The 27,956-nt window shown below is 52.6% G+C and overlaps 1 protein-coding gene across 10 annotated transcripts; it reads left to right on the top strand.

Moving 5' to 3' along the window:
- The first annotated feature begins 653 nt into the window (after positions 1-653).
- Positions 654-23,547, top strand: LOC140719263 (SH2B adapter protein 1-like). 10 transcript variants are annotated; one of them, XM_073033767.1, is made up of 10 exons: positions 942-1,586; positions 2,239-3,001; positions 3,594-3,695; positions 4,241-4,332; positions 18,352-18,458; positions 18,625-18,813; positions 19,140-19,354; positions 19,660-19,831; positions 21,495-21,594; positions 22,284-22,426. In XM_073033767.1, exons 1-10 carry the CDS (start codon positions 1,546-1,548, stop codon positions 22,300-22,302), a joined length of 1,800 nt encoding a protein of 599 aa, XP_072889868.1. In that variant the 5' UTR covers positions 942-1,545; the 3' UTR covers positions 22,303-22,426. The 10 variants fall into 10 exon arrangements, with proteins under 10 accessions (XP_072889864.1, XP_072889862.1, XP_072889859.1 ...); XM_073033763.1 differs by lacking the exons at positions 942-1,586; positions 21,495-21,594 and adding an exon at positions 654-825 and having other exon boundaries at positions 22,284-23,547; XM_073033761.1 differs by lacking the exons at positions 942-1,586; positions 21,495-21,594 and adding an exon at positions 655-825 and having other exon boundaries at positions 2,185-3,001; positions 22,284-23,547.
- The last annotated feature ends 4,409 nt before the right edge of the window (positions 23,548-27,956 follow it).

Genomic DNA, 27,956 nt, shown 5'->3' on the forward strand with positions numbered 1-27,956 from the left:
GACAAACACTTGACCTCACAATTATCTCACCGTGTCCCTTGCCTGCACTGCACTTTCTCAGTGTAGCAAATTCTGATATCGTTTTGCCTTGTATTATCCATTGCACAGTGTAACAATGTGATATACATGAACTGTATTCAAGACTAGTACCCCAGTATATGGAAAAATAATGAACCAATTCCATTTCTAATGCTGCTCACAATCTTATATATCAGGTCTCTCGTCAGCTTCCGCCGCACCAGATTAAAAAAAAATCAACCGCCTCTCCGACATCTCCCCGTTCTTTCTAATACACGCAGCATCCCAGCCTTATGAATGAGGAGGCCAGACACCTTTATAGGCATAACGCTCTCACACTCTCCCCTTCGATTGGAACCTCAGCCGTCAATCAAGATCTCAGGGCCGGTTCGTGCCGGTGATGCCGCCTGTTTACTCCACACCAACCGCCACCGCCAGCATTTGTGAATGGAGCTACAACCTGAGTGGTCCGATAATTGGTTGCCTTAGTTCGGCTGGGCAGGAGCGGAAGGTTGATTGGTTAGAGGAAGGCAGCGGGTTCGAGGAAAGGCGATTGGTGGCGAGCACTAACAGCGTGACGAATCATTGGTCGCCTTGCGCGGGTGGGCGGGACGGGAGGGTTGTTTGCTGAAGAAGCGGTGTGAGGGGCGAATCTCATTGCTCGTGCCCGGTGTCGGTCATCAGCAGGCGCTGTGATTAATTGTCTCCTGCTCCGCGGGAGGGCGGGACATATTTGGCTTAAGAGGCGGAGTCGATTGGTGGATCTACGTATCAATGGGCATGTTCTTCGGTGGTTGATTGGTGCAGGTGCGAGGAAAAGGGTTGTTTTGATGCGAATCTGATTGGCGATGCGCGCCAAGTTCATCAGCCTGCACGGCGGCAGGTTGCTTACTTCATCACGGGTGGGCGGGAGCAGAATCTTGTTTGGCCGAAGATGTGGCGAAGACGATTGGCGGAGCTATGCTGACAATCAACATCATGAGCGACGCATGATTGTTTGTCTCTGCGTTAATGGGCGGGAGCAGTGGGTTGTTTGGCTGCGGAGCTGATTAGCAGGCAAGGTGCCAATCAGCACCTAACGCGGTGGATTATTGGTCAATTCGGCGCGGGTGGGCGGAAGGAGAAGGTTGTTTGGCTGATGTAGCGGCCGGCTTGACGAAGCCGATTGGCGGGACGGAATGCCACCCGCCTGATGATTGGGCTTCACGGAACGGGCGGGAACAGAAGATTTTATTGGCCGGAGGGAGTGCGGGAGCAGTGGGGTGGTGCATTGGCAGGTCCGGCCGTCGGTCAGGGGTCGAGCCTATGATGATTGGTTCTCCCTGGGAGAGAGGGTGGGAGCTAATGAATGATTGGCGGTTCTGAATGTCAATCAGTGGCCCCGTTGGAGGGGGAGGGAGGAGGTTTCCGGCCGGCGGCAGACGCGCACGGAGGCATAGATCGAGTGAGTGAGCGGCCGGGCGGTGGAGGGCGGACAAGTGAGGCTTAGGCTTCAGTACACAGGTGCCAGCGTACAGGCCGCACAGCATGGAGGGCGGGCCGGGGGAGCAGGCCCAGGACAGGGCGAGGTGAGGGCTCCCTGGTCGGCTTGGGTGGGCAACGTTGGGGGAGGTTGGGGGGCAGGGATGAGGGTCAGCATTTGGTGTGGTTCAGCGTTGGGGCTCTTTTATTAGGGGTAAGGGGTCAATATTGGGGATGAAGTGTGAAAAGTGAAGTTGGAGTTATTATTGGCGTAAGGGGTCAGCATTGTGTACGAGGTCAATTGGATGTGAGAGGTCAATATTTGTGATGAGCGGGTCACGGTTGAGGGCGATGGTTCTACTCGGTTTGAGGGGTCATTGGGGTGAGGGGTCATTGCTGAGGGGTATAGTTCACTGCTGAGGGTGAGGGTTGATTAGTGGACTGAGCGTAAGGGGTTGAAAAGTGGGAGGGGGTGTGTCTGCATGACTGAGAGGTCAACATGTAGTGTCAGCCCACTGGAGGGGTGAACATTACAGGGTAAAGTGTCTTTACTGGCAAATGCCTCACTAAATCTCTTTTCTCCCCTCCCACTTTCCCTATTTGCCTCTATCCCTACACTCCTTCCCACCCTATCTCCTCCCTCATTGTTCTCCTCTTCCTTCGGCCTCCCTCTCTGTCCCTCTCCCCTCTCCCCTTTCCCTACAGCTGACCTTCCTCACCACATCCCCACTACCAACCAATCCCACCCCCACCCTCTAGTGCCATGAACGGTTCCTTGACGCCTCCCCCTTCGGGGGAATCAGAAAACCCACCCCTGGCGCCCCCAGCCTGGCAGGACTTCTGTGAACTCCAGGCTGCCGCTGCAGCTGCTGACTTTGCCCGGCGCTGCCGGCGATTCCTGGCCCTCCACCCCAACCAGGAGGTGCCTGGGGGGGGCTCAGCCCTCTCCCGACACTTCGTCCGCCACTTCCTGGACCGTTTCCGGCAGGAGCTGGCTGCCGGCGGAGGGGGTGCTCCCCCCTCCTCCTCCTCCCCAGCCCCCTCACCCTCACCCTCACCCACCCCATCCCCTTCCTCACCCCCTGCCCACCTCTCCCGTAGCACAGAGGAGTTGCCAGGTCCCCGTCCACTCCCCAAGCCCCGTCTGCGCAAACGGTTCTCCCTCAGGAGCGTCGGACGCTCGGTCAGGGGAAGCGTCAGGGGGATTCTCCATTGGAGGAGTGGAGGAGGAAGTGGAACGGGGGCTTCCGAAGAGGAGGAGGCATCGGAGGAGGCAGGCGGGGCGAGGGAGCCAACCTCTGAGCGGTGGTCCCACCGCCTGGAGAGGCTGAGGCTGGGCAGGAGCCCACAGCGACCCCCTGCCCTGGACCCCCGGGAGGTCAGGCGGACAGGCCTCCTCAACTACGTGGCGGCCGAGGAAGCAATCAGCGGTGGCAGGGCACGATGGAGTAAGTGCCGGTTGGTGCTACGCCAAGCTAGCCAGGAAGAGGGTTACCGGCTGGAGTTCTATGTCCCACCAAAGGTAAACCACTCCTTCAGAGCGGGCAGGGATATCTAATCCAGTGATTCATGGGTTTATATGTATGAAAATGTTTCTCCAAAACTGGAAAACATGCCGGAATCTAATAAAGAGGATCGTCGGGTGAGTTATGCAGACCCCTGGGAGTGGGTCTAAGCTTGGAATTCAGTGTTTTCATGTATAGAATATTATGTGCAGGAGAGGGTTGTAGACTAAAATTTTAATTAGGGGTTTTATATTGGCAATAACAAGCCACTGGGAATGGTTTACTGTGATCTAGTGCAGGGGTTCGTGGGGAATGATATATAGATTACCAGATCCCTGGAAATGCTTACAGGTTAGGATCTAATCTGGTATTTGGTGGGAGGGGGGTTCTTGTACAGAGAACAGATCCCCATCAGTAGGTAACAGGCTGGGATCTAATTAGAGTTGAGGGGGTTGAAATTTAGAATAGCCAAACCCCAAATGTGGGTTACAGAGGCCACTCCAATCCAGGATTTCGGGAGGTGGATGGCAATTTATGTGTAGAATCACGGATCCCCAGTTGACTACAAGATGGGGTGTCACTGTGTTATTGTCTTTTCTTGTGTTTCAGGCCACCAAACCTCGTGTCAGTATTCTTTGCTCCTCAATTGTGGACGTTAGAACGAGTACTTCCCTTGAGATGCCTGACAAGGAGAATACTTTTGTATTAAAGGTAACAAACTATATTTGTCTTGATTATTTTTGAAAGACAACATAGAGGGAACTTCACTCTCTGTCTGACCCCAGTAGTGTGTGTGATGGGACAGTGTGGAGGGAGCTTCACTCTTGTGTCTGACCCCGGGAGTGTGTGATGGGACAGTGAGGAGGGAGCTTCACTCTGTGTCTGACCCGGGGAGTGTGTGATGGGACGGTGTGGAGGGAGTTTCACTCTGTGTCTGACCCCGGGAGTGTGTGATGGGACAGTGAGGAGGGAGCTTCACTCTGTGTCTGACCCCGGGAGTGTGTGATGGGACGGTGTGGAGGGAGTTTCACTCTGTGTCTGACACCGGGAGTGTGTGATAGGGCGGTGTGGAGGGAGCCCCACACTGTATCTGACCCTGGACTTGTGTGATGGGAGAGTGTAGAGAGAGTTTCACTCTTTGTCAGACCCTGAAGGAGCTGAGGACTCCTACCTCAGCACCAAAGTCTATTTCTAGCGCTGGGCTGTTTATTGTTAAACTGAACTTTCACTGTTCTCTCAACCCCCTCCTCTGGCAGACGGATGACCTGACGGATTATATCTTGGAGACGGTCGATTCTCTGCAGATGAAGTCCTGGCTGGCTGATATTCAGGAGTGCATGAGCCCTGGGTGAGTGGGGTGGCCACATGGACGGGTATACTGGGTGAATGGGGTGCCTATGTGGACGGGTATGCTGGGTGAGGGGGTGCCTACATGGACGGGTATACTGGGTGAGTGGGGTGCCTATGTGGACGGGTATGCTGGGTGAGTGGGGTGCCTATGTGGATGGGTATACTGGGTGAGGGGGTGCCAATGTGGACGGGTATACTGGGTGAGTGGGGTGCCTATGTGGACGGGTATGCTGGGTGAGTGGGGTGCCTGCGTGGACGGGTATACTGGGTGAGGGGGTGCCTACATGGACGGGTATACTGGGTGAGGGGGTGCCTATGTGGACGGGTATACTGGGTGAGTGGGGTGCCTGCGTGGACGGGTATACTGGGTGAGGGGGTGCCTACGTGGACGGGTATACTGGGTGAGGGGGTGCCTACGTGGACGGGTATACTGGGTGAGGGGGTGCCTACGTGGACGGGTATACTGGGTGAGTGGGGTGCCAATGTGGATGGGTATACTGTGTGAGTGGGGTGCCAATGTGGACGGGTATACTGGGTGAGGGGGTGCCTACATGGACGGGTATACTGGGTGAGGGGGTGCCTACGTGGACGGGTATACTGGGTGAGTGGGGTGCCTATGTGGACGGGTATACTGGGTGAGTGGGGTGCCTATGTGGACGGGTATGCTGGGTGAGTGGGGTGCCAATGTGGATGGGTATACTGTGTGAGTGGGGTGCCAATGTGGACGGGTATACTGGGTGAGTGGGGTGCCTACGTGGACGGGTATACTGGGTGAGTGGGGTGCCTATGTGGACGGGTATACTGGGTGAGGGGGTGCCTACATGGATGGGTATACTGGGTGAGGGGGTGCCTATGTGGACGGGTATACTGGGTGAGTGGGGTGCCTATGTGGACGGGTATGCTGGGTGAGTGGGGTGCCTATGTGGACGGGTATACTGGGTGAGTGGGGTGCCTATGTGGACGGGTATGCTGGGTGAGTGGGGTGCCTACGTGGACGGGTATACTGGGTGAGGGGGTGCCAATGTGGATGGGTATACTGGGTGAGTGGGGTGCCTATGTGGACGGGTATACTGGGTGAGGGGGTGCCTACATGGACGGGTATACTGGGTGAGGGGGTGCCTACGTGGACGGGTATACTGGGTGAGTGGGGTGCCTACATGGACGGGTATACTGGGTGAGGGGGTGCCTATGTGGACGGGTATACTGGGTGAGTGGGGTGCCTATGTGGACGGGTATACTGGGTGAGTGGGGTGCCTATGTGGACGGGTATGCTGGGTGAGGGGGTGCCTACATGGATGTGTATGCTGTGTGAGTGGGGTGCCTATGTGGACGGGTATGCTGGGTGAGGGGGTGCCCACATGGACGGGTATGCTGGGTGAGGGGGTGCCTACATGGATGTGTATGCTGTGTGAGTGGGGTGCCTATGTGGACGGGTATGCCGGCCTCTAAGTCCACTCTACCTGCTGGTGTATTTTGTGGGTGGAATAGCAGCCTGATCTTGAACGGCCCCTCGTACGGCCGCTGTGGCGGTGCCGGTTTCCGCCCCTTCGTACAAACACAAACTTACAGTTCTGCAGGTCTTTGGGCACATGGGTCGGGGTCCGTCCGTGCTGTGAAGTTGGTACGGGGGCCAGGTTGCCGAGCCTTTCGCGTAGCCTGTCCAGGACTGCTGCGGGTTCTTCCTCTTGCCCCCTTAGAGCTGGTATGAACTCTCCCGGGACGGCCAGGGGCGCACCATATACCAACTTGGCCGACGAGGCGTGCAGATCCTCCTTGGGCACTGTGCGAATTCCAAGCAGGACCCAGGGAAGCTCATCCACCCAGTTAGGTCCTCTCAGGCGGGCCATGAGAGCCGACACAAGTGACGGTGGAAGCGTTCCACTAGTCCGTTCGCTGTGGGTGGTAGGCAGTAGTGTGGTGTAGCTGCGTTCCCAACAGGCTGGCCACAGCCGACCACAGGCTGGAGGTGAACTGGGCGCCTCTGTCAGAGGTAATGTGGGCCGGTACCCCGAAGCGTGCTACCCAGATTGCGATCAGTGCTCGGGCGCAGGAATCGGCAGATGTGTCGGTGAGCGGGACCGCCTCTGGCCACCTCGTGAACCGCTCTACCATAGTTAGGAGGTACCGCGCTCCTCGGGACACTGGTGGGGGCCCACAATATCCACATGAATGTGGTCGAACCTCCGGTGGGTGTGTTCGAACTGCTGCGGCGGGGCTTTAGTGTGCCGCTGCACCTTGGCTGTATGGCACTGCGTGCACGTTCTGGCCCATTCACTGACCTGCTTGTGAAGTCTGTGCCACGCAAACTTGCTGGAGACCAGCCAGACGGTTGTCCTGATAGATGGGTACGCCAAATCGTGTATGGAGTCGAAAGCTCGCCGCCTCCAGGCGCTGGGATGATGGGGCGAGGTTGGCTGGTAGCCACGTCGCACAGGAGGGTCCTCTCAGCTGGGCCTATGAGAAAGTCCTGCAGCTGCAAACCCAAGATTGCGGTCCTGTAGCTGGGCATCTCGTCATCTGCTTGCTGCGCCTCATCAGTGCTGCATAATCCACCCCCAGGGACAGGGCCTGGATAGCTGGTCTGGAGAGTGCGTCCGCCACGACGTTGTCCTTTCCTGAGACATGCTGGATGTCCGTCATGTACTCGGAGATGTAAGACAGATGTCGCTGCTGGCGAGCTGACCAGGGATCGGACACCTTCGTGAACACGAAGGTCAACGGTTTGTGGTCTGTGAACGCGGTGAACGACCTGCCTTCTAAGAAGTACCTGAAATGCCGGATTGCCAGATACAGTGCCAACAGCTCCTGGTCGAAAGCACTGTACTTGAGTTCGGGTGGTCGTAGGTGCTTGCTGAAGAACGCCAGGGGTTGCCAGCGCCCCTCGATGAGCTGCTCCAGCACCCCACTGACTGCTGTGTCGGATGCGTCCACCGTGAGGGCGGTCGGAACGTCCGTTCTGGGGTGCACCAGCATCGCGGCATCTGCCAAGGCTTCCTTGGCTTTAACGAAAGTGGCCGCGGCCTCCTCATCCCAAGTAAATTCCTTGCCTTTACCCGACATCAGGGTGTACAAAGAGCACATGATACGGGCTGCTGAGGGGAGGAAACGGTGGTAGAAGTTCACCGTACCAATGAACTCCTGCAGGCCTTTGACCGTGTTGGGCCGGGCAAAGTGGCGGATCACTTCTACCTTGGAGGGCAGAGTTGTTTCCCCGTCTTTGGTAATCCTGTGGCCCAGGAAGTCGACGGTATTGAGACCGAACTGGCATTTGGCCGGGTTGATCGTGAGGCCGAAATCACTCAGGCGGGAGTAGAGCTGGCGGAGGTGGGACAGATGCTCCTGACAACTGCTGGCTATAAGGATGTCGTCCAAATAGATGAATGCAAAGTCCAGGTCGCGTCCATTAGCCGCTGGAACGTCTGTACGGCATTCTTCGGGCCGAACGGCATTTGGAGGAACTCGAACAGGCCGAACGGGGTGATGAGTGCTGTTTTGGGGATGTCTTCAGGGTGCACCGGGATTTGATGGTACCCCCGGACGAGGTCTACTTTGGAAAAGATTCTTGCCCCGTGCAGGTTTGCTGCAAAGTCCTGTATGTGCTGCACGGGGTAGCGGTCTGGAGTGGTAGCCTCATGGTCTCCAACCCCCAGCTGCCTTGGGCACCATGTGCAGGGGGGAGGCCTATGGGCTGTCGGACCTCCATACGATCCCCAATTCCTCCATCCTCTTGAAATCCTCCTTCGCCAGGCGGAGCTTTTCCGGGGGGAGCCTTCATGTGCGGGCGTGGAGGGGTGGTCCCTGGGTCGGAATGTAGTGCTGTACCCCGTGTCTGGGCATGGCTGCCGTGAACTGCGGTGCCAGAATCGATGGAAAGTCGGCCAGGATTCTGGTGAATTCGTTGTCCGACAGCGTGATGGAGTCCAGGTGTGGGGCCCGCAACTTGGCTTCACCCAGGGAGAATGTCTGGAAAGTCTCGGCATGTAACAGTCTTTTCCCTTGCAAGTCGACCAGCAGGCTGTGAGCTCGCAAGAAGTCCGCCCCCAGGAGTGGTTGGGCCACGGCGGCCAGTGTGAAGTCACACGTGAACTGGCTGGCGCCAAACTGCAGCTGCACTGTGCGGGTGCCGTAGGTCCGTATCGTGCTATCAGAGGATATCTGCTGAATCTGGAACTGGGCTTCTGCTTGGCTAAACCACACGCGTGGTCGCAGCGTCCAGAAAGTCGGCAGTTTTAGCGAAACTGCGTGAACAGATGAAGAGTCGGTCATCTTTGGTCCAAATCCCGTTTGGACCGTCGGGGTCACCAATGTAGTGATGTGCTACACACAGCGCTGAAATAACGACACGCAGTCGGTAAGTCGTTTGGAGACTAGTTTATTCAAACTTCGTGGCGCTGGCATTTAATCCCTAGCGCCTGCCCTCTCCGGGCGGAAATGACATCGGAGGTGCATTACCAAAGTCTCCCCCCGCGCGCTGGCTATTTGTGAGCCGGTTCACCTGTGCAGAAAGTGGGTCGCCACAACATAATAATATCATCCTGTTGGCTGTGGTGTCTATGTAACCAGACCAGGACAAACTATTGGTAAAGTTCACTCCTAGGAAGTTGAAGCTCTCAATTGTCTTGATCTCGGTATCTCTGATGTATATAGGCGCATGTGCACCCTCACCCTCCCCCTCCCTCCGAGGTCAATGATCGGCCCTTTTGTTTTGCTGGCGTTGAAGGAGAGGTTGTCACTGCACCATGTCACCGGGTTCTCTGTTTCCTTCCTGTATTCCAAAGTAGAGGTACCGGTGACCTTTCTTGGCCGTGACATTTGCGTGGTTGCACCTTTCTGTTGGCTTACCTCGGGGCTCCATGAGAGGGCATACAGGATCCTCAGAGTGGAAATTTAATAGCAAGCAGTCAGTCAAAGTCAGGGCCCTTGTCGCTATTTTATCAATGGTTCAATTTCATATCAATATAAAACCTTAAATTCTTACTTGTGGAAAAATAACCTCCAAAGAATGAATGTCCGAAAACATTAGAACCCGAAGCCCCCCTCCCAATCACAAGCATCAACCCCCACCCCCCCGGCACCCACAGTGCAACCAATAGCAAATCCCCCAAGGCAATATGATCTAGAGTCCGTCAAAAGCGACAGTCTGTCCCAACGTCCCGATGAAGGGTTTTGGCCGAAACGTCGATTTACTCTTTTCTGTAGAAGCTGCCTGGCCTGCCGAGTTCCTCCAGCATTTTGTGTTATTGCTCGGATTTCCAGCATTTGCAGACTTCATCTTGTTTGTGATGCTGATGTCTCAGACAGGCCAGGGAGAGAGAGATCGCTCCTGCAACAGCTGGAGGGCAGACCAGCAGCTCGCTGTTTCAGTCTTACAGTCTGTCCCATCGCTCGCCCGAGCTCCGACTCGTTGGACCAACAGGCTCTCACTCACCGTTAAGATAGAGAGGTCACTCGAGTGCAGGGCCCTACTTGACAGCATTGTACTCCACCTGCTGTCTCGATGTTCCAATCTGCTGGGAAGCTTCATTTGGGGTCGTCATCGAGGAATCAGGTCGTTCACGGGGCCACATCCCGAAGGGGTATGGCTTCCAGGCCGCACCTGGGGATATCGCACTGCCAGACCAGTGAGTCCAAGAGTGAGAACCCCCCCACTCATGGAGAGCTATGGTTTCGTGCTTTGAAATTTGTTGCTTTACAGTAGAGGTACAGTGCAAAGACGTACAATCACCAGGAATAATGTAAGAAAACACTAATGGGTGATTTTCTGAAGGATTTGACAGACCTAACTTTCAAGCAAGCAGGTATGGTGCCTTTAAATGGACAAAGGTTCGTCACCATGGCTGGAAGTGAGGCTGGGGGGGGGGTGGGGGGAGGGGAGAGAAAGCTTAAGCCAGGCTGAAACACAATGTGATCCCGGTACCTAGCATCTTCAGATTCAGATTCAGTTTATTTGTCATTTAGAAACCACAAATGCAATGCAGTTAAAAAATGAGACAACGTTCCTCCAGAATGATATCACAAAAGCATATGACAAAACAGACTACACCAGAAAATCCACATATCGTTTGGCAATCCCCAGTCCAGAGTCCGGAGAGGCTGCTGCGTATTAATATCGCGCTACTGTCTTAGCACATTCCCTGAAAAGGAGCTCCAAATCCACCAGACAAACAAGACCAAAAACTAAAGCTACAAGACCTACACAAAACCACATAGTTACAACAGTGCAAACAATAGCATAATTGATAAAAAAAAACAGACCATGGGCACAGTAAAAATAGTCCAAAGATGTTAAAGGACTATAAGTTCAAAAGAAATCACCACACAGTTTCCACAAGTCCCCAGGGTCCTGACAGACTCACCATCCCACGCCAGCAGCAGAAGGGAATACCCCCGCTATGGACTTCCAAGGCGCCGCCAGACTCAGCCTCGCAGACGCAGCACACACCGAAAGCGACCTGACCGCAGCGGACTCCGAGTCTGTCGAACCTCCGAGCCGATGACCATCCCCTCCGGCACAGCTTCTCCGAGCACCATCCTCTGCCGAGCGTATTAAGACGCCCCGCCAACGGCCATCTGCAATGCGACCCCGGGGACTGGGGGCTGTTCTTCCCAGCAGAGTCCCGGACCTCACAGCACACATGAAGAGGGTCTTCCTAGAGATTTCCTGATGTTCCTCCATGCTCCCACGTCCGTTTTCAATCGATTATGATTGCGCACGGCACCCCACTTCACAAATAACAGATAATCAGCTCAGCTATGTCGCACCGCCATCTTGGATCTTGTTAACAAATGTGCGGTTGCTGGAGAACTGAATTGAGGACCTGAGAGCAAGATTGCTGTATTGAAGAGAAAGTAGAGATTGTTGTGTTCTGTGTGTAATCGAGACATGGCTTACTCCCAGCATGCAAGATACGGCGATCAGACCCGAAGGCTTCTTGATTCACAGAATGGGCTGAACTACTGATTTGGAAAAGGCAGAAGGTGGAGGTGTGTGCTTCATGATAAACTCTTGAGGGTCCTCTGATGTGGTGGTTTTGTCAAACTTGTGTTCCCTGACCTTGAACACTTGATGGTCAAATGCCATCTTTTCTATTTACCTTGGGAGTTCTCCGTAATCCTGACTGCAGTTAACATAACACCAGAGGCCGACTATGATCAAACGTTTAAGATATGGATGCATTTCAAATCGTACCAGGCTTGAAGTAGACCCTGCTCAACTACCATCAGCATATAACCTGTAGCACCTGAAGTCCCAACACTAGGTCACTGTTATCCTTCCGAAGATAAGGAATGCCTGCCGTTCTATGCCCAGGCTCTGTTTTGGTAAATCTGATCATTTGGCTGTCCTTGTCCTATCTGCATACAGGCAGAGGCTAAAGAGCAAAGCTCCGGAGATTAAAACAAAGAGCAGGCAGAGGAGCGGCTACGAGATTCCTTCGAGTTGGTGGACTGGACTGTATTTAAGGACTCGTCTGATGATCTGAGTGTCTACATCATGGTTGTCACAGATTAGAACAGTTGTGGGCTAATGCATGCCCACAAAATCATTCAGAATCTTCCCCAATCAGAAGCCCTAGATGAACCATGAGACTTGCTGAGAGCCAGGTCCAGTGACCAAGAAAGTTGCAAGGGGTCCAGGTATGACCTCTGGAAAGCCATCTTCACGGGTGACATAGGCAACAACAGGGCTTCACTTCCAGATGAGCGCAATGCCTTTTATATTGCTTTGATTGTCAAAACATGGAGAGGAACCATCATGAGCTCCCACAGCCCCTGATGATGTTGTTTCAGTCTCTGAGGCCGACTTACGAGCATCCATCAGGAGGGTGAACCCATGGAAAGTATCCGGCACAGATGGGGTACTGGTCAAGTACTAAAGACTGTGCTGATCAACCGGCTGGAATGTTTTAACCTCTGGCTTCAGCAATCTGGGATTCCCAATTGTTTCCAGCAGACTTCACTTATACTGGTGCCCAAGAAGATATGGTAACCTGCCTGACTGACTTTAGTCCAGTAGCCCTTGCGTCCACTGATGAAGCGTTTCAAGAGGTTGGTGATGAAGCATCAACTCCTGCCTGAGAAACAACTTGGATCCACTTCAGTTTGCCTGCTGGCACAACAAGTCCACAGCAGATGCACGTCACTGGCTCTTCACGCAACCCTGCAACATCAGGATGGCAAAATGCTCTTCATCGACTACAGCTCTCTATTCAATACCATCATCCCCTCAAAACAAACCAATAAGCTAAAAGACCTTGGTCTCAATACCTCCTTGTGCAATTGGATCCTCAATTTCCTCACTTGTAGACCCCAGCCAGTTCAGATTGGCAACAACATCTCCATCATGTCCATCGGCTCATGTGCATCTAAGACTGTACTTGACCCCTGTTCTACTCATTTTACACATGACTGTGTGGTTAAGCACAGCTCCAATGCCAGATTCAAGGCTGCTGATGACACCACAATCTTAAGCCAAATCAAAGGAAGGAGATTGAAAATCTGGCTGAATGTCATCATCAGAGATGAAGAGGGTCAGCAACTTTAAATTCCTCAGTGTTAATCATTTTGGAGGACCTGTCCTGAGCCCAGCACAGAAGTGCAATTATAAAGAAAACATGACTGCCTTAGGAATTTGCAAAGATTCAGCATGATGTATAAAACTTTGACAAACTTCGATAAATGTGGTGGATAGTATATTGACTGGCTGCATCACAGCCTGGTGTGAACAGAGTCTTGAATGGGAAATCCTTCAAAAAGTCGTGGTTATGGCCAGGTCCATGATGGGCAAAGCCCTCCACCACTGGCACATCTACACGAAGTGTTGTCACAGGAAAGCAAAGTCCGTCATCAGGGACCCTCCCATCACCCAGGTCATGCTTTCTTTTCACTGTTGCCCAGTTAGTGCAGTTGCAGGCTGAAGAGTTAGAGGGTAAGCGCAGAGGTGGCATGCTGGTTAGTAAAGGTGTAGCCGTTTGAGGCTGCCTTAGGGCTGCACCCAGGACATGCTTTCTTCTCACTACTGCCATCAGAAAGAAGGGTCAGGACCCTCTGAACTCTCACCACCAGGTTCAGGAACAGTTATTACCTCTCAACCTTCAGGATCTTGAACTAGAGGGGATAACTTCACTTGCCTCATCATTGAAAAGTTTTCACAAGCAATACACTTGCTTTCAAAGACTCTATATCTCATCTTCTTGATATGTATTAGTATTTGTATTTGCACAGTTTGTCGTCTTTTGTACACTGGTTGAATGACCACAATGGTGCGGTCTTTCATTGATTCTATTGTCATTATTACTTTATTATTGAGTGTGTCTGCAAGAAAATTAATTTCGAGGTTGTAGGTGACCTATGTACTTGGATAATAAATTTACTTTGAACTTTGAAATAGTGAGGTAGTGTTTGTGGGCCATTAAGAAATCTGATGTCCGAGGGAAGGAAGCTGTTCCTAAAATCTTGAGTGAGAGTCTTCAGGCTCCTGTACCTCCCCGTTGATATGATAGTGAGAAGAGGGCATGCCTTGGATGGTGAGGGTTCTTCATGATTAGTGGTGCCTTCTTGAGGCATTGCCTTTTGAAGATGCCCTCAGTGGTGGAAAGGCCACTGCCCATGATAGAGCTGGCCGATTTTACAACCATCTAGAGCTTTTTCACAATGCTGTGCCTTGTTGTCTTGTTACCCTGTCAGTCAGGACTGGTGAGTTTTCTCCCCACTTCCCCTTCCTGAAAGCAGCAATCATTTCCCTGGTCTTGCTGACGGTGAGTGCAAGGTTGTTGTTATAATGTTGCTCGACCAGCTGGTCTCACTTCTGTTGCTGCCTCATCACCACCTGAGCTTCTTCAAATATCAATCGTGTTATCAGCGGATTTGAGCGGTGCCCGACCAAAGTGCAGAGAGAATAGAACAGTGGTCTCAGCACTAATCCTTGAGGTGCCGTAGCATTGAGGAGGAGATGTTATTTCAGTCTGCACTGACTGTGGTCTCCTGATGAGTGAGTCAAGGATCTGGTTGCAGAAGGAGCTACAGAGGCCCAGGCTCTGAAGCTTGTTGATTATTACTGAGGATATGTGGTGTTAAATGTTCAGCTGCAGACAATAACAGCTTGATGTAGGTATTGCTGCTGTCCAGTTGGTTCAAGGCTATGTGAGATTGTAGTGGATCCAGCTCCTTGCATAGGCAATTGCTGATTCTGGCCACGACCAGCCTCTCAAAGGAGAGTTGTGACAGCTCTCCCTGCCCTTCTTGGGCACTCGTCTTTAGAGAGGTGAGAGTGGTGGAAAGCGTGAGTGGCTTTAAGTTCCTGGGTGTCAACATCTCAGTCCTAAATCTACTCTTCCCTTCCCCCACCCCCAGAATCTTAAGGCTATGTCCCCTAGTTCTAGTCTCACCTATTAGTAAAAACAACTTTCTTGCCTCTATCTCATGTACCCCTTTCATTGTATTAAATGCCCTCCCAGCGAGTGTAGTCCCAGATGACTCAATCTCTCGTCATAACTAAACCCCCTCAGCTCCAGAATCAGGTTGGTGAACCTCCTCTGCATAGCCTCAAGGGAAGATTAGGTTATATTGTTATGTGAAATCAGGTTGATGGGTCCAGGAGACACTCAATACTGGTAAATAGGTTACTATTTACAGGACAGACACTAGACATTCAATAAGCCCTTTGGTTACGAATACATATATAAACTAAGTGCCAAAAACAGACACAAAGTAGGAAATAATATGAAGTGTGCACCTGGGCCATCATTGCTGTAGCACACCTCCACTGTCTGCTTTTATCAGTGTGTCGCACCAGACAGTCGGCCATTCTTGTCTGGCGCGTGGTGTCAGGATCGGTCTCCTTTCGGGGTAACCGGGTCACAATATGACCCTTGTGTGTGTGTGTTTTTACGAGGCCGAGTGCCGCTCAACCTGGCGCGGACGGAAAGCGCGCTCGGGGTGACCCAACTTGGATTCGAACTCGGGAGCCTTCACTCCGGAGCCCAGTGCTGAAGCCATTGCACCACCAGCCGGCCCACTATCCACTGAGCTATCTGTCTGTGGTGATCTGGAGAATGAGAAGAGATCTTGTGGTCTGTCACCCGCTGCAGCACACTCAGCCACCCCTGAAACGTGTGGCTGGGGATCAATAACTTAACCTCCTATTTCAAAAGCCCACTCATGCACTCAGTCAGCCCTGGCATCTATGGATAGCAGGGAAAGTGGAAGCCAACAGAACGCCAGACTCCATAGCCCAACCCTGGACTTTGGCCCCTGTGAAATATGAACCATTGTCCCAGTGGGGTGAGCCACCTCCCCTCTGACACTTAAAATCCACCTTCTGCAGAGCCTCCAGCAAGGGATAGAAGGAGCCTTGGGTGGACTGTGAGGACCCTGCGGAGGACAGAAGAAGCCCTCATCAGGGGAGGGCTTGGTGAATGACGCTTCTCCCTTAAAGGCCTCCTTGTCTCTTCCCCTGGCAGTGCTGCCTTCACATGGCATAGAGGGTGGGAGTGGGGAATGCCATCTGCCTCCTCTTTCTCTGAGCAATGCCAAAAGCATTTCCTTAGAGATCATTTGGTACCCTTCACCCCCCCCCCGCCCCCATGCTGCTTCTCGAACTTGCGCACTTGACTGTGGAGACCTCCCCCCCCACCCCATGTACAAAATCGCTCGTTATCTGATGGCAGCGTCTGCAGTGCCCCCTATCACTGATCCCAACACCAGTCCCTTTAAACCAGGAACTCTGGCTTGAACTCAGTGGTGGAGGTTTACTTGTGATCCGCTGATGGGTCCCTGTGATCAGAGCTCACTATAAGGGGCTTTTGTCCCTCCCTCCACTGTGCTCCACTCCTGGGGCTGCTAATCCTTCTCAAAAAGTGAGGGATACCTGATATTAATTGCTGCTGTCACTCTGCCTATAGTGATTCAAAGTTCAAAATAAATGTTATCATCAAAGTACGTGTATGTCACCATATACAACCCTGAAATTCGTTCTCCTGTGGGCATACTCTGCAAATCTGTAGAATATTAACTATAACAGGATCAATGAAAGATCAACCAGCAAATGCAAATATAAATAACAACAAATAACGTGAAGGTGAAATAATGAGATAGAGTCCTTAGAAGTGAGATCGTTGGTTGTGGGAACATTTCAATGATGGGGCAAATGAGTGTAGTTATCCCCTTTGGTGGAAGAGCCTGGTAACTGTTCTTGAACCTGGTGGTGCGAGTCCTGAGGCTCTTGTACTTTCTACCTGATGGCAGCAGTGAGCTGAGAGCATCTCCTGGGTGGTGGGTGATAATGGAGGCTGTTTTCTTAAGACACCATTTCATGTAGATATGCATTCTCAGGGCATTGCCATTAACTCAATTGAGATACTATGGCATGACCTGAAGAGGGTTGTTCATGCAAGGTGTCCCGGAAATATTGATAAGCTGAAACAATATTGTGTGAGTGACTGGTCTAAAATTCCTCCTCGCCGTTCTGCAGGTCTGATACAGGAAATACTTGGTGGTGGTTGTTGCTGCTAAAGGAGGTTCTAGCAGTTATTAAATACAAGGGTTCACATACTTTTTCCAGCCTGGACTGTGAATGATTAAACAATTGTTTATGTATTACTAGTTTAGGCAGATTGTGTTTGTTGTTGTGATTTAGATGAAGATCAGACCACATTTCATGAGTAATTAATGTAGAAAACCAGGTAACTGCAAAGGTTTCACAAACTTTTTCTTGCAACTGTATATGAATCAAGCAAGGGAATTAACAGGTAGTGTTCATGGACCATTCAGGAATTTGATGCCGGTGGGATTGAAGATGCCCCTGAATCATTGAGTATGGGTCCTCAGGCTCCTGTGCCTCCTCCCAGGTTGGCACCATCTCTTTAAGATGCCCTCAATGGTGCATGGCGGTGTAGCAGCTAGCGTAATGCCATAATAGAGCCAGCAGCCCGTGTTCAATCACCATCGCTGTCTGTTGTTGCAGAGATTACATTTTATTTGAGGCGAGGGTTATTCCCGTGATGGAGCTGGCTGAGTCTGCAGACTCTTGATCCGTGTATTGGAGCAGCCAGACCAGCTGGCGATGCAACCAGACGGAATGCTGTCTGCCGGGCATTTGTAGCGTCCGCGGTGATGTGCCAAACCTCAGTTTTCCAGTGAAGTGGAGCAGTTGACTCTCCTCATGATTGCATCAATGAATTGTGCCCAGGACAGGTCCTTGGAGATGTTTGCTAATTTACTTGGAGATGCAGCTTGGAACAGCCCTTTCTGGAGCAACGCACTTTACCGCCCAGTAAGCCATCTATTTAACCCTAGCCTCATCACACGACAGTTTACAGTGACCGACTAACCTTTGGACTGTGGGAGGAAGCTGGAGCACCTGGAGGAAATCCACGCAGTCACAGTAGAACAAGCTCCTCACAGGCAGCGGCAGGGCTTTGACCGGGTTTGCTGGCACTGCAAAGTGATTTGCTAACCACTACGCTACCGTGCTGCCCACACGTTGGCACTCAGCAACCTTTTCAACACTCCTGATATTTCTTACATCCTGAAGAAGGATCTCAGCCCGAAACGTCTGTTCAATCATTTCCATAGATGCTGCCTGACCTGAGTTCCTCCAGCATTTTCTGTGTATTGCTTTGGATTTCAAGCATCTGTTGAATTTCTTGTCTTTAATATTTCTGACCAGTATGTTATGACTCTGATGTGATGATTATTGGCCTTTCGAAGTAGGTGGGGAACCTCAGACTGCAGCAGTGAGATGTCAAAGGTGTCCTTGGATGACCCTATCTCACTCCGGTTTGCCGCCTCATTGCATTTGCCTGATCTCTATCACGAAGGAGTTGGGTTGAACCATGAGGGAGGTACAGGGGTTGTCAGGAGGAGATTCCCTCGAGTATAGGGCCCCACACCCAAGGAAGCTACCCACTGCTTGATGCCTGTGATGCTTGGCTTTCAGGCTGGTGTCTCTGGGGAGGAGGAATTGGCGATTCAGCAGGTGAGGGGATGCAGTTTAACTCCCCCCCCCCTGTTGTTACAGAGACGGCGAGGAGGAGACGAGTCTGGGATGCATGAACCACTCAGAGAGTATGCCCAGCAGGGACCTGCCCATCCTGCCCTGTAGCAGTGCAGAGCATATCTCACAAGGTATGTCCTTACCCCATCTCCCCCACGCCCCGAGTCCTTTCCATCGAACAAGGTATATCCTCCCAACACCCACCCAATCCGTTCCATCTCATCCCCTCTCTTCCTTCACTTTTCCATTTCTTCACCCTTGCATGGCCGGTCTGACCGTGTGCTCTGCCTCCCACAGGTGCCTACGGTGGGCTGTCGGACCGCCCGTCCACCTCTGTCTCCCCTAGCTCTGTCTCCGTCACCCCCACCCGCTTTGGCTCGCTGGAGCTCTCCCCTCCCGAGTTACCCCCCCGCATCCCCATCGAGGAGACGCTGGAGAGGCTACAGACCCTCCCCACCCCACTCCCGGACACCCCCGACACAGCAGGTACACTACTGCAGGGGCTTAGGATCAGTTGGGAGGGGGGCTGGAGGCGGGAGGGGAGGGAGGAGGAAGTGGGGAGGTGTGGGAAAGGGGAGGGGGTGAAAGTGGGAGGTATGGGATGGCAGGGGGCAGGCAGATGATCATCTCTTGAATGAACATTGACAAAACAATACTGCGATGGGTACACGAACAGGAAAGGTTCAGAGCAAGATGGGCTAAATGCAGGCAGCTGGGAAACTGGGCTGGCAGGGATCATTTGGGCCAAAAGGCCTGTCATTATGGCTCTATGACTTGGTGACATTTTCCATGCTTTCGTGCCCTCTCCGCAGGCTCACCCTTCATTTTCCAGATCGACCAGGACCTGGGGGAGGGAGATCACCCTCTCTCTGAGTACCCCTGGTTCCACGGGACCCTGTCCCGTCTGAAGGCAGCACAGCTGGTGTTGGCAGGGGGAGTCAGCAGCCACGGTGTCTTCCTGGTGAGACAGAGTGAGACCCGGAGAGGAGAGTACGTCCTGACCTTCAACTTCCAGGGCAAGGCCAAGGTGAGGGGGGGGGGGGCAATGGGATGGAGTAGTGAGTGCAGGGGTGGAATGGACGGGGATTGGGGGAGGGCAGTAGAAATAGAGGAGGCAGAGATGGTGAGGGGTGGGACAGGGGCAGCAAATAAGGGAAGGGAGGGAGGGTGTTGTGAAAATGGGAATCAGAGCATTCAGAGACGGGGAGAAATGTAGGATAGGGAGGGGGTGATGGAGAGGGGTTGTCAGAGAGGAGCGTGAAGGGGAGTAAATAGAATAGGAGTTTGGATTGATAATGATGGACGTGAATTTCCCCACCCCACCTTCGGCAGCATCTCCGCCTCTCCATCAACGATGAGAACCAGTGCCGAGTGCAGCACCTCTGGTTCCAGACGATTTTTGACATGCTGGAACACTTTCGTGTCCACCCCATCCCCCTGGAGTCCGGTGGCTCCAGTGACGTGACACTAGCCAGCTACGTGGTGTCCTGCCAGCGGTCACACGGTGAGTGTAATCCTTTCCTCTGTCAGCGGGCTGGGGTGGCTGGAGCCTCTGCACTTCCCGATCACGTGCGCAAACTCTGATTCCAGTGTGAGCGTCACGCTGGGTGACCCACACGCACTGTCCCTTTATCCCCGGTCTACTCTCCTATGAAGTCATTGTGGTGACGCATGCACACCATTTCTTCAGTCACGTTATAATTTTGTACATAAAATTCAGCGTTGGGTAACCCCACGCAGACTGTCCCCTTTACCTCCGTTATAATGTTTAATGACACAGCCACACAGGCTCTATTACATGTTGTGCAGCAGTGCCACTTGCTGCCAGCAGATGGAGACTCCCACCGGAGTCTGGACACATACACCCCACCCTCATCACTCATCTGTGAACCGCAAATGATCTGAACGGTCGTCCCTAAACTTGGCAGCATACGTGCACGGAGGTGGGAGGGAGAGCTGGGAGTCACGCCCCAGACTTGGACTAGGGTTTTGGTGAGAGAGGGCCGTCAAGGGAGGAGCAGGGTTTCTTGCCCCTCCCAAACCCCAGCGATCCCCTCCTACCCTCACCTACCACCTGCCTTGATCTTTTGCACCACGTGAGAGATTCACAGCTCTACACTCTATTCCACCACCCCAACCCTACCTCCCCTCTACCACACACCTCAAACCCACCCTCAGCCCGTCATTCTGTAATCTGGTTAACATGCTGGAATCACTGCGCATTCCCGATAGATCACAGTCCCCTGCCCTGACTTCATTCTGCGTGTGTGTGGTATTGAAGACTATTGTTCATGTCTCTCCACCCCTCCATTCCATCACATTTACTCCTTTACTGCCCCCCATTCCTCCCCCTTCTGCCTGTCCCCTTCCTCCCCCCTCGGCCTGTCCCCTTCCTCCCCCCTCGGCCTGTCCCCTTCCTCCCCCCTCTGCCTGTCCCCTTCCTCCCCCCTCTGCCTGTCCCCTTCCTCCCCCCTCGGCCTGTCCCCTTCCTCCCCCCTCGGCCTGTCCCCTTCCTCCCCCCTCGGCCTGTCCCATTCCTCCCCCCTCGGCCTGCCCCCCATTCCTCCCCCCTCTGCCTGTCCCATTCCTCCCCCCTCTGCCTGTCCCATTCCTCCCCCCTCGGCCTGTCCCCTTCCTCCCCCCTCGGCCTGTCCCCTTCCTCCCCCCTCGGCCTGTCCCCTTCCTCCCCCCTCGGCCTGTCCCCTTCCTCCCCCCTCGGCCTGTCCCCTTCCTCCCCCCTCGGCCTGTCCCATTCCTCCCCCCTCGGCCTGTCCCCTTCCTCCCCCCTCGGCCTGTCCCCTTCCTCCCCCCTCGGCCTGTCCCCTTCCTCCCCCTTCGGCCTGTCCCATTCCTCCCCCCTCTGCCTGTCCCATTCCTCCCCCCTCTGCCTGTCCCATTCCTCCCCCCTCTGCCTCCTTCTTCCCCCTCTGTTGCCTGCCCCATTCCTCCCCCCTCTGCCTCCTTCCTCCCCCTCTGTTGCCCCCTGCTCCCTCCTGCTTACCCACCTCCCCGCTTTGCCTACCCCCTGCTGCCTACCCTAAGCTTTACCCTCCATCTTCTGCACACTTTCCTCTCTCCCCTTCCTTCCCTCCTTACTCTCTCAGCTTCTCCCTCTCCCCCACCACCCTGTTGATGACTGGCCTGTTTATGTTGGTGCATCTCCACAGGCCGTGAGCGCGTTGGTGTTTGCCCGGTGGGCACTGAGGCCCCTCCCCACACGCCTGACTCATCCTGTCATACCATCTCCATGGGAGCTAATCACTGTGTGTAAGTCAGCCTCCTCCCTCCACTCCACTCTCCTCCCCACCCCTCCCCTCCACTCCCTTACCCACCCCTGCCATCCACACTCTGGATTCATCCTCTCATACCATCTGCATGGCTTTAATCACTGTGTGTCAGCCTCGTCACTCCTCTAAGCTCCCCTCTCCTCTCACTTTGCTCCCCTCCCCCTCCCTATCACCACCCTCTGCTGTTTACGTGGAACATGTCCTGGCTCTGTGTGTGTGTGTGTGTGTGTGTGTAGACCACTCCCATCCCCTGCTCACCCAGCACCTCACCCCTCATTCCCAACCCCATCCTTATCATCCCGCTCCTCCCTCACCATGCACTGGGATCCACGGTTCTCTCCCACCACACCTCAGGTGGCTTGCTCTCCTGGAGTGTATGTGTGCGTGTGTGTGAGGGTAGGGTCAGAACTGGGGGCGGGTGGTGGTGATGATGGGAACGTGGGGGTGTGGAGAGGGGGAGAGTTCCCAGAGGGGATCAGGGTCGCGAGTGGGGGGTTGTTTTGTGGGACGCATGGGGAATGCATTTAAACGTCACTCAGTCCAGCATCCAGTTGTGGAATGAGTGTGGGGTCAATATAACCTTCTCAATTGTTATTTATCTCCCCCCTCCCCATCTCTCTCCCTTCCCTCCCTCTCTCTCTCTCTCTCTCTCTCTCTCTCTCTCTCTAGAAATGAGCACCTTTCATAGCCCAGCTCCCCCACCCCTGCCGCCGGCCCCTGCCTCCCGGCACCAGAGCACAGAGGAAGGAGGCACTAGCCGCTCCTGGTACAGCCCGGGTGCTTCACCACCTCCTCCTGCCCGCCCGCCCCCCCCACCCTGCTCCCCCTCTCCTCCTAGAGGCCCACCCCTCCCCCAGGAGGGGGCAGAGGGAGGGGAGGGGGAGGAGGAGGTTGGGGGTGAGGCATCGGGGAGGGGGGATGAGGGTGAGGAGGAGGAGGGGGAAGGGACGGAACGGATTTCCTGCTGCCCCCCGCCTCCAGAGTCGTCCCGAGAGCGTAGGCCTCCGCTCCAGCCCCTCTCCGCTGCGGAGGAGCCGCAGGAAGGGGGCCACACTCGGGCCGTGGACAACCAGTACTCCTTCATCTGAGGGGTAGGGACTAGAGGGTTAGGGCGCAGACAAGTTTGAACACCCCATTCCCACCCTGCAACTCACCGCCACGACTCGACTCTCTCCGGAGCCGGCGCTGGAACAGGAATGGAAAGTGGTGGGGGGGGGGGGGCTACATCTGCCTCCCCAAGGGTTAACTGGGGGTGGGGAAGAGAGGGGGACCTGAGTAGTAGGGGAGGTGGTAAAGGCACCCACAGGGCACTGTAGGTGTATCGTGGACCCTAATGTACGTACACACGCAGCCTGAACACTAATCTACATTCTGGAGACGCGCACACAGACACACACAATCCTAATAGATTTTCAACACTAATGCACACACACATACACATGATACTAATGTGTGTGCACTACCGGACACTAATACACACACAAAACAACAGAACACTAACCCACACACTGTAACACTGAACACTAATTCTCTCCCTCACCCACTTCTTTAATAGCCCCCTGTACCAACCACTCACCCCCTCACACCCCTCCCACCTTCTGCCCGATCCCAATCGGGGTGTCACCACTCCCCGGTCCCATTAATTCATTGCTGCTGGCATACACGCCCCGTTGTTCCACCCCCCCACCCCATCGAACAGTCTGAATCATCACCCACACGCACCCACCTCTCCTTTTCATCTTGTTTATCATTTTTTTGGATAAAACTTTTTGTGTAGTGATGTTACCTTTTTAAATTATTTATTACTCTTTCCTGCCCCGATTGGTGGCTTTCCACAGGGAATAGCTGCCACGGTTCCTTTAACCTTGTACATTTTCTCTGACCCTGCTTGTCTGTTATGTCTATTTACAATTAAAAACAAATGTTCAATCAATTTTCCTGATTTTTGATCATTTGTCAGAGACACAAAAGCGTCCGTACTGTGTGGAACCACGCCATTCCCTTCCCTGGGTGGGGTTATTCTGTACACACCACATCTGCCACTTTAACCATCTCCCATCCACAGTTCAGTGTGACAGAACACTCCCCATTTCCCAGGGTAGGGTTAGTCCATGCACATAACAACCGCCACATTACCCTGGTCCATATTTACAGGTCAGTGTGACAGAACACACCCCACTTCCCAGGGTGGGGTTAGTCCATGCACATAACAACCGCCACATTACCCTGGTCCATATTTACAGGTCATTGTGACAGAACACACCCCACTTCCCAGGGTGGGGTTAGTCCATGCACATAACAACCACCACATTACCCTGGCCCATATCTACAGGTCATTGTGACAGAACACACCCCACTTCCCAGGGTGGGGTTAGTCCATGCACATAACAACCGCCACATTACCCTGGTCCATATTTACAGGTAATTGTGACAGAACACACCCCACTTCCCAGGGTGGGGTTAGTCCATGCACATAACAACCACCACATTACCCTGGCCCATATCTACAGGTCAGTGTGACAGAACACTCCCCATTTCCCAGGGTAGGGTTAGTCCATGCACATAACAACCGCCACATTACCCTGGCCCATATCTACAGGTCATTGTGACAGAACACACCCCACTTCCCAGGGTGGGGTTAGTCCATGCACATAACAACCACCACATTACCCTGGCCCATATCTACAGGTCAGGGAAATGTCAGCACACACCCCGCTTCCCAGGGTAGGGTTACCACATTACCCTGGCCCATATCTACAGGTCAGTGTGACAGAACACTCCCCGCTTCCCAGGGTGGGGTTACCACATTACCCTGGCCCATATTTACAGGTCAGTGTGACAGAACACACCCCACTTCCCAGGGTGGGGTTAGTCCATGCACATAACAACCACCACATTATCCTGGCCCATATCTACAGGTCAGGGATATGTCAGCACACTCCCCGCTTCCCAGGGTGGGGTTACCACATTACCCTGGCCCATATCTACAGGTCAGTGTGACAGAACACTCCCCGCTTCCCAGGGTGGGGTTACCACATTACTCTGGCCCATATCTACAGGTCAGGGATATGTCAGCACACTCCCCACTTCCCTGGGTAAGCAGCTCCAATGATTCGCAAAGCCAAAGCAGTCTGCTCGATGGGCTCCTCCCCTCGTCCCTGAAGTACACGGCCTCCCCCTCACCTGCAGATGTGATGTGCAGCATCTACAAAATATCCCTCAATTACTTTCCGGGGCCACTCCAAGAGCTCCCAAACACATGGCTTCTCCAGCCGAGCTGGGATATGGAGTACAAGAGCCACCAAGTCAGGCCGTGGAGGTCAAATGTAAAGGGGCAGGACAGTTAGTGGCAGGACCTTTAAGAGTGATGACCTACAGAGGGATTTGGGGTCCAAGTTCTCAGATCCCTGGAAGTGGCCAAATGGTTTATGATCATAAATAAGGGGCGCTTGCCTTTATTAGATGAACCACTGAGTCTGAGAGTCAGGAAATGACAACTTTATAAAACCCTGGTCAGGCCACATCATTTGGGTCTGGTTGCACCAAAACGAAGGGTGTTGGGACTTTGGAGAGGGTGCAGGAAAGGTTCATCGGAACGCTGTCTGGATTAGACGGCATGAGCTACAAGGAAAAGTTGGATAAATGGCTGTTTGCTCAAAAACAGTATGGAGGTTGAGGAGCGACCTGAAAGTGGTTTATAAGATTATGAAGGACATAGAGCAGACACTGAGTTGAAATGCCTAATACCAGAGGGCATGCGTTTAATGTGAGAGGTGGAAATTCAGATTTGATTTGTGGGGGCCTGGAATGTGCTGCCAGCGGTGGTGGTAGAGGTAGATATGATGGAAGTGTTTAAGAAGCTCTTTGCAGGGCAAAGGGAACAGGCACTTCAGGACTGGGGAAACATCAGAAGCAGCAGATCTATTCTCTATCCCAGTGTGCAGCCTTGTGTCGCTGCATCTTCCCCACTCTTCCCTTGGCTGATCAAACCAGAAGATCAATGTCACCTACGTGATGGATGGCAGTGCCCCATGGCGTGTTGTAGAACAGAGGAACCCCCTGGAAAGTGGTGTTGCTGATAGGACAGTGAAGAATGCATTTCGCTCTCAGGGCACACTGGCCTTCCAATGAACATGGAATTTGAGATTGATTTCAATCCAGGGAATGCTGGCTAATTAGACACAACTGGCTCAGGGTGACGGGAGATTGTTTCTCAGACTGGAGGCCCATGACTAATAGTGTTCCCCAGGGGTCAGTGGTGGCCCTATCTCTACTTGCCATCTATATCAACAGTTTCTAAGAGAATATACAAGACCTGGTTAGTAAATTTGCATATGACACTAAAATAGTTGCTGTGATTGGCAGTGAAGAGGTTTATCGGGGTTTATAGGGCGGTCTCAGTCAGCTGTGTAAGTGGGCCAAGGAATGGCAAATGAGTTTAACTCGGATAAATGGAGGTGTTGCATTTCGGGAAGACCAGTCAGGGACTGGTGATGACATGGGCGTGCTGTAGAACAAAGGAACCTGGAGGTACAGGTAAGTGGTGTCATAGATAGACAGGGTGGCAGGTTGGCCTTCATTCAGGGTACTGAGTACAGGAGTTTTGAGGTCATATTAGATTTGTACGAAACATTGGTGAGGCCACAATTGGAGAATTGTGTGCAGTTCTGGTTGCTGAGTGAAAGAAGGACTGTGATTAAGCTGGAGAGGGGGCAAAATAGATCCACACGGATTTTGCCCGACTTGAGGGCTCAAGTTATAAGGAGAGACTAGACAGGCTGAGACGGTTTTCACTGGAGCGAATGAGGCTACGGGATGACCTTACAGAGATTTATAAAACCAGGTTTAAAGTGGGTGGGGAGAGAGTTGATGAGGACCTGAGGGACATTTTTTCCCACATGGTATTGTGGGTAGATAATGAGGAAGTAATGTAAATTATTTTTAAAACACATTGGGAAAGGTATAGTTGAGAAGGTTTCAATTAGTTTGTCATTGCCACATGTACTGAGGTCTAGTGAAAAACTTGTCCTGCAGATCAATTCATTACGCTGAGCATTGAGGTGGTACAAGGTAAAACAATAGCAGAATGCAAAGTAAAGTGTTCCACTTACGGAGAAAGTGCAGGCAGGCAATGTGGTGCAAGGGCCAGAACAAGCTGGAGTCCATCTGAATGTACCAGGCGACTGTTCAATAGTCTAGTAACAGTGGGACAGAAGCTGCCCTTAAGCCTAGTGGGATGAGCTTTCAGGCTTCTGCATCTTCTGTCCGATGGTAGAGGGAAAGAATGAGAGAATGTGGGGTGGGAGGTGTCTTTCATTATGCTGTCTGCTTTATTGAGGCAGCAGAAAGTGTAGAGAGTCCTTTGTGGGTGGGGGGGGGGGGGGGGTGGCTGGTTTCTGTGAAGCCCTGAGCTGAGTCCACAACTTTCTGTGGTGTGATGGTCACGTGCAGAGCAGTTGCCATAATGTAAAAGAAAATTGCTTAAAAGAGCAAAAATAAGTGAATATTACACAGAATATCAAACAAACCAAGAGTATTAGAGTCAAGTTTATTATCACTGATGTGACGTGAAATTTGTTAACTTAGCAGCAGCAGTTCAATGCAATACATAATATAGAAGAGAAACAAATAATAAATAGAAAAGTAAATCAATTACAGTATACATATATTGAATAGATTTTTTTAAATGTGCAGAAAAACCCAGAAATACTGCATATTTTAAAAAAAAAAGTGAAGTAGTGTCCAAGGGTTCAATGCCCATTTAGGAATCGGATGGCAGAGGGGAAGATGATGTTCCTGAACTGCTGAGTGTGTGCCTCCTACTTAATGGTAACAGAGAAAAGGACATGCCCTGGGTGCTGGAGGTCTTTTATAATGGACGCTGCCTTTCTGAGACACCGCTCCCTGAAGATGCCCTGAGTACTTTGTCGGCTAGTACCCAAGATGGAGCCAACTGGATTTACAACCCTCTGCAGCTTCTTTCAGTGTGCAGTAGCCACCCCCCCCCCCCCGTACCAGTCAGTGATGCAGCCTGTCACAATGCTCTCCATGGTTCAACTATAGAAGTTTTTGAGTGTATTTGTTTTACAAGCCAAATCTCTTCAACCTCCTAATGAAGTATAGCTGTTGTTTTGTTTTCTTTATAAGTACATCGATATGTTGGGACCAGACTAGATCCTCAGAGATCTTGACACCCATGAACTTGAAACTGCTCACTCTCTCCACTTCTGGTCCCTCTATGAAGATTGGTATGTGTTCCTTCGTCTTACCCTTCCTGAAGTTCACAATCAGCTCTTTCATTTTACTGATGTTGAGTGCCAGGTTGTTGCTGCAGCACCGTTC

The sequence above is a fragment of the Hemitrygon akajei genome, chromosome 31 (genome assembly GCF_048418815.1).
Source record: "Hemitrygon akajei chromosome 31, sHemAka1.3, whole genome shotgun sequence".
In the NCBI taxonomy this organism is placed as follows: Eukaryota; Metazoa; Chordata; class Chondrichthyes; order Myliobatiformes; family Dasyatidae; genus Hemitrygon; species Hemitrygon akajei.

Excerpts from the sequence above, each read along its gene's own strand:
- LOC140719263 (XM_073033757.1), top strand. The coding sequence starts at position 1,546 with ATGGAGGGCGGGCCGGGGGAGCAGGCCCAGGACAGGGCGAG. Across the intron at positions 4,333-18,351 it reads CAGGAGTGCATGAGCCCTGG|AGACGGCGAGGAGGAGACGA; the intron begins GTGAGTGGGGTG and ends CTGTTGTTACAG. Across the intron at positions 19,355-19,659 it reads ACTTCCAGGGCAAGGCCAAG|CATCTCCGCCTCTCCATCAA; the intron begins GTGAGGGGGGGG and ends CACCTTCGGCAG.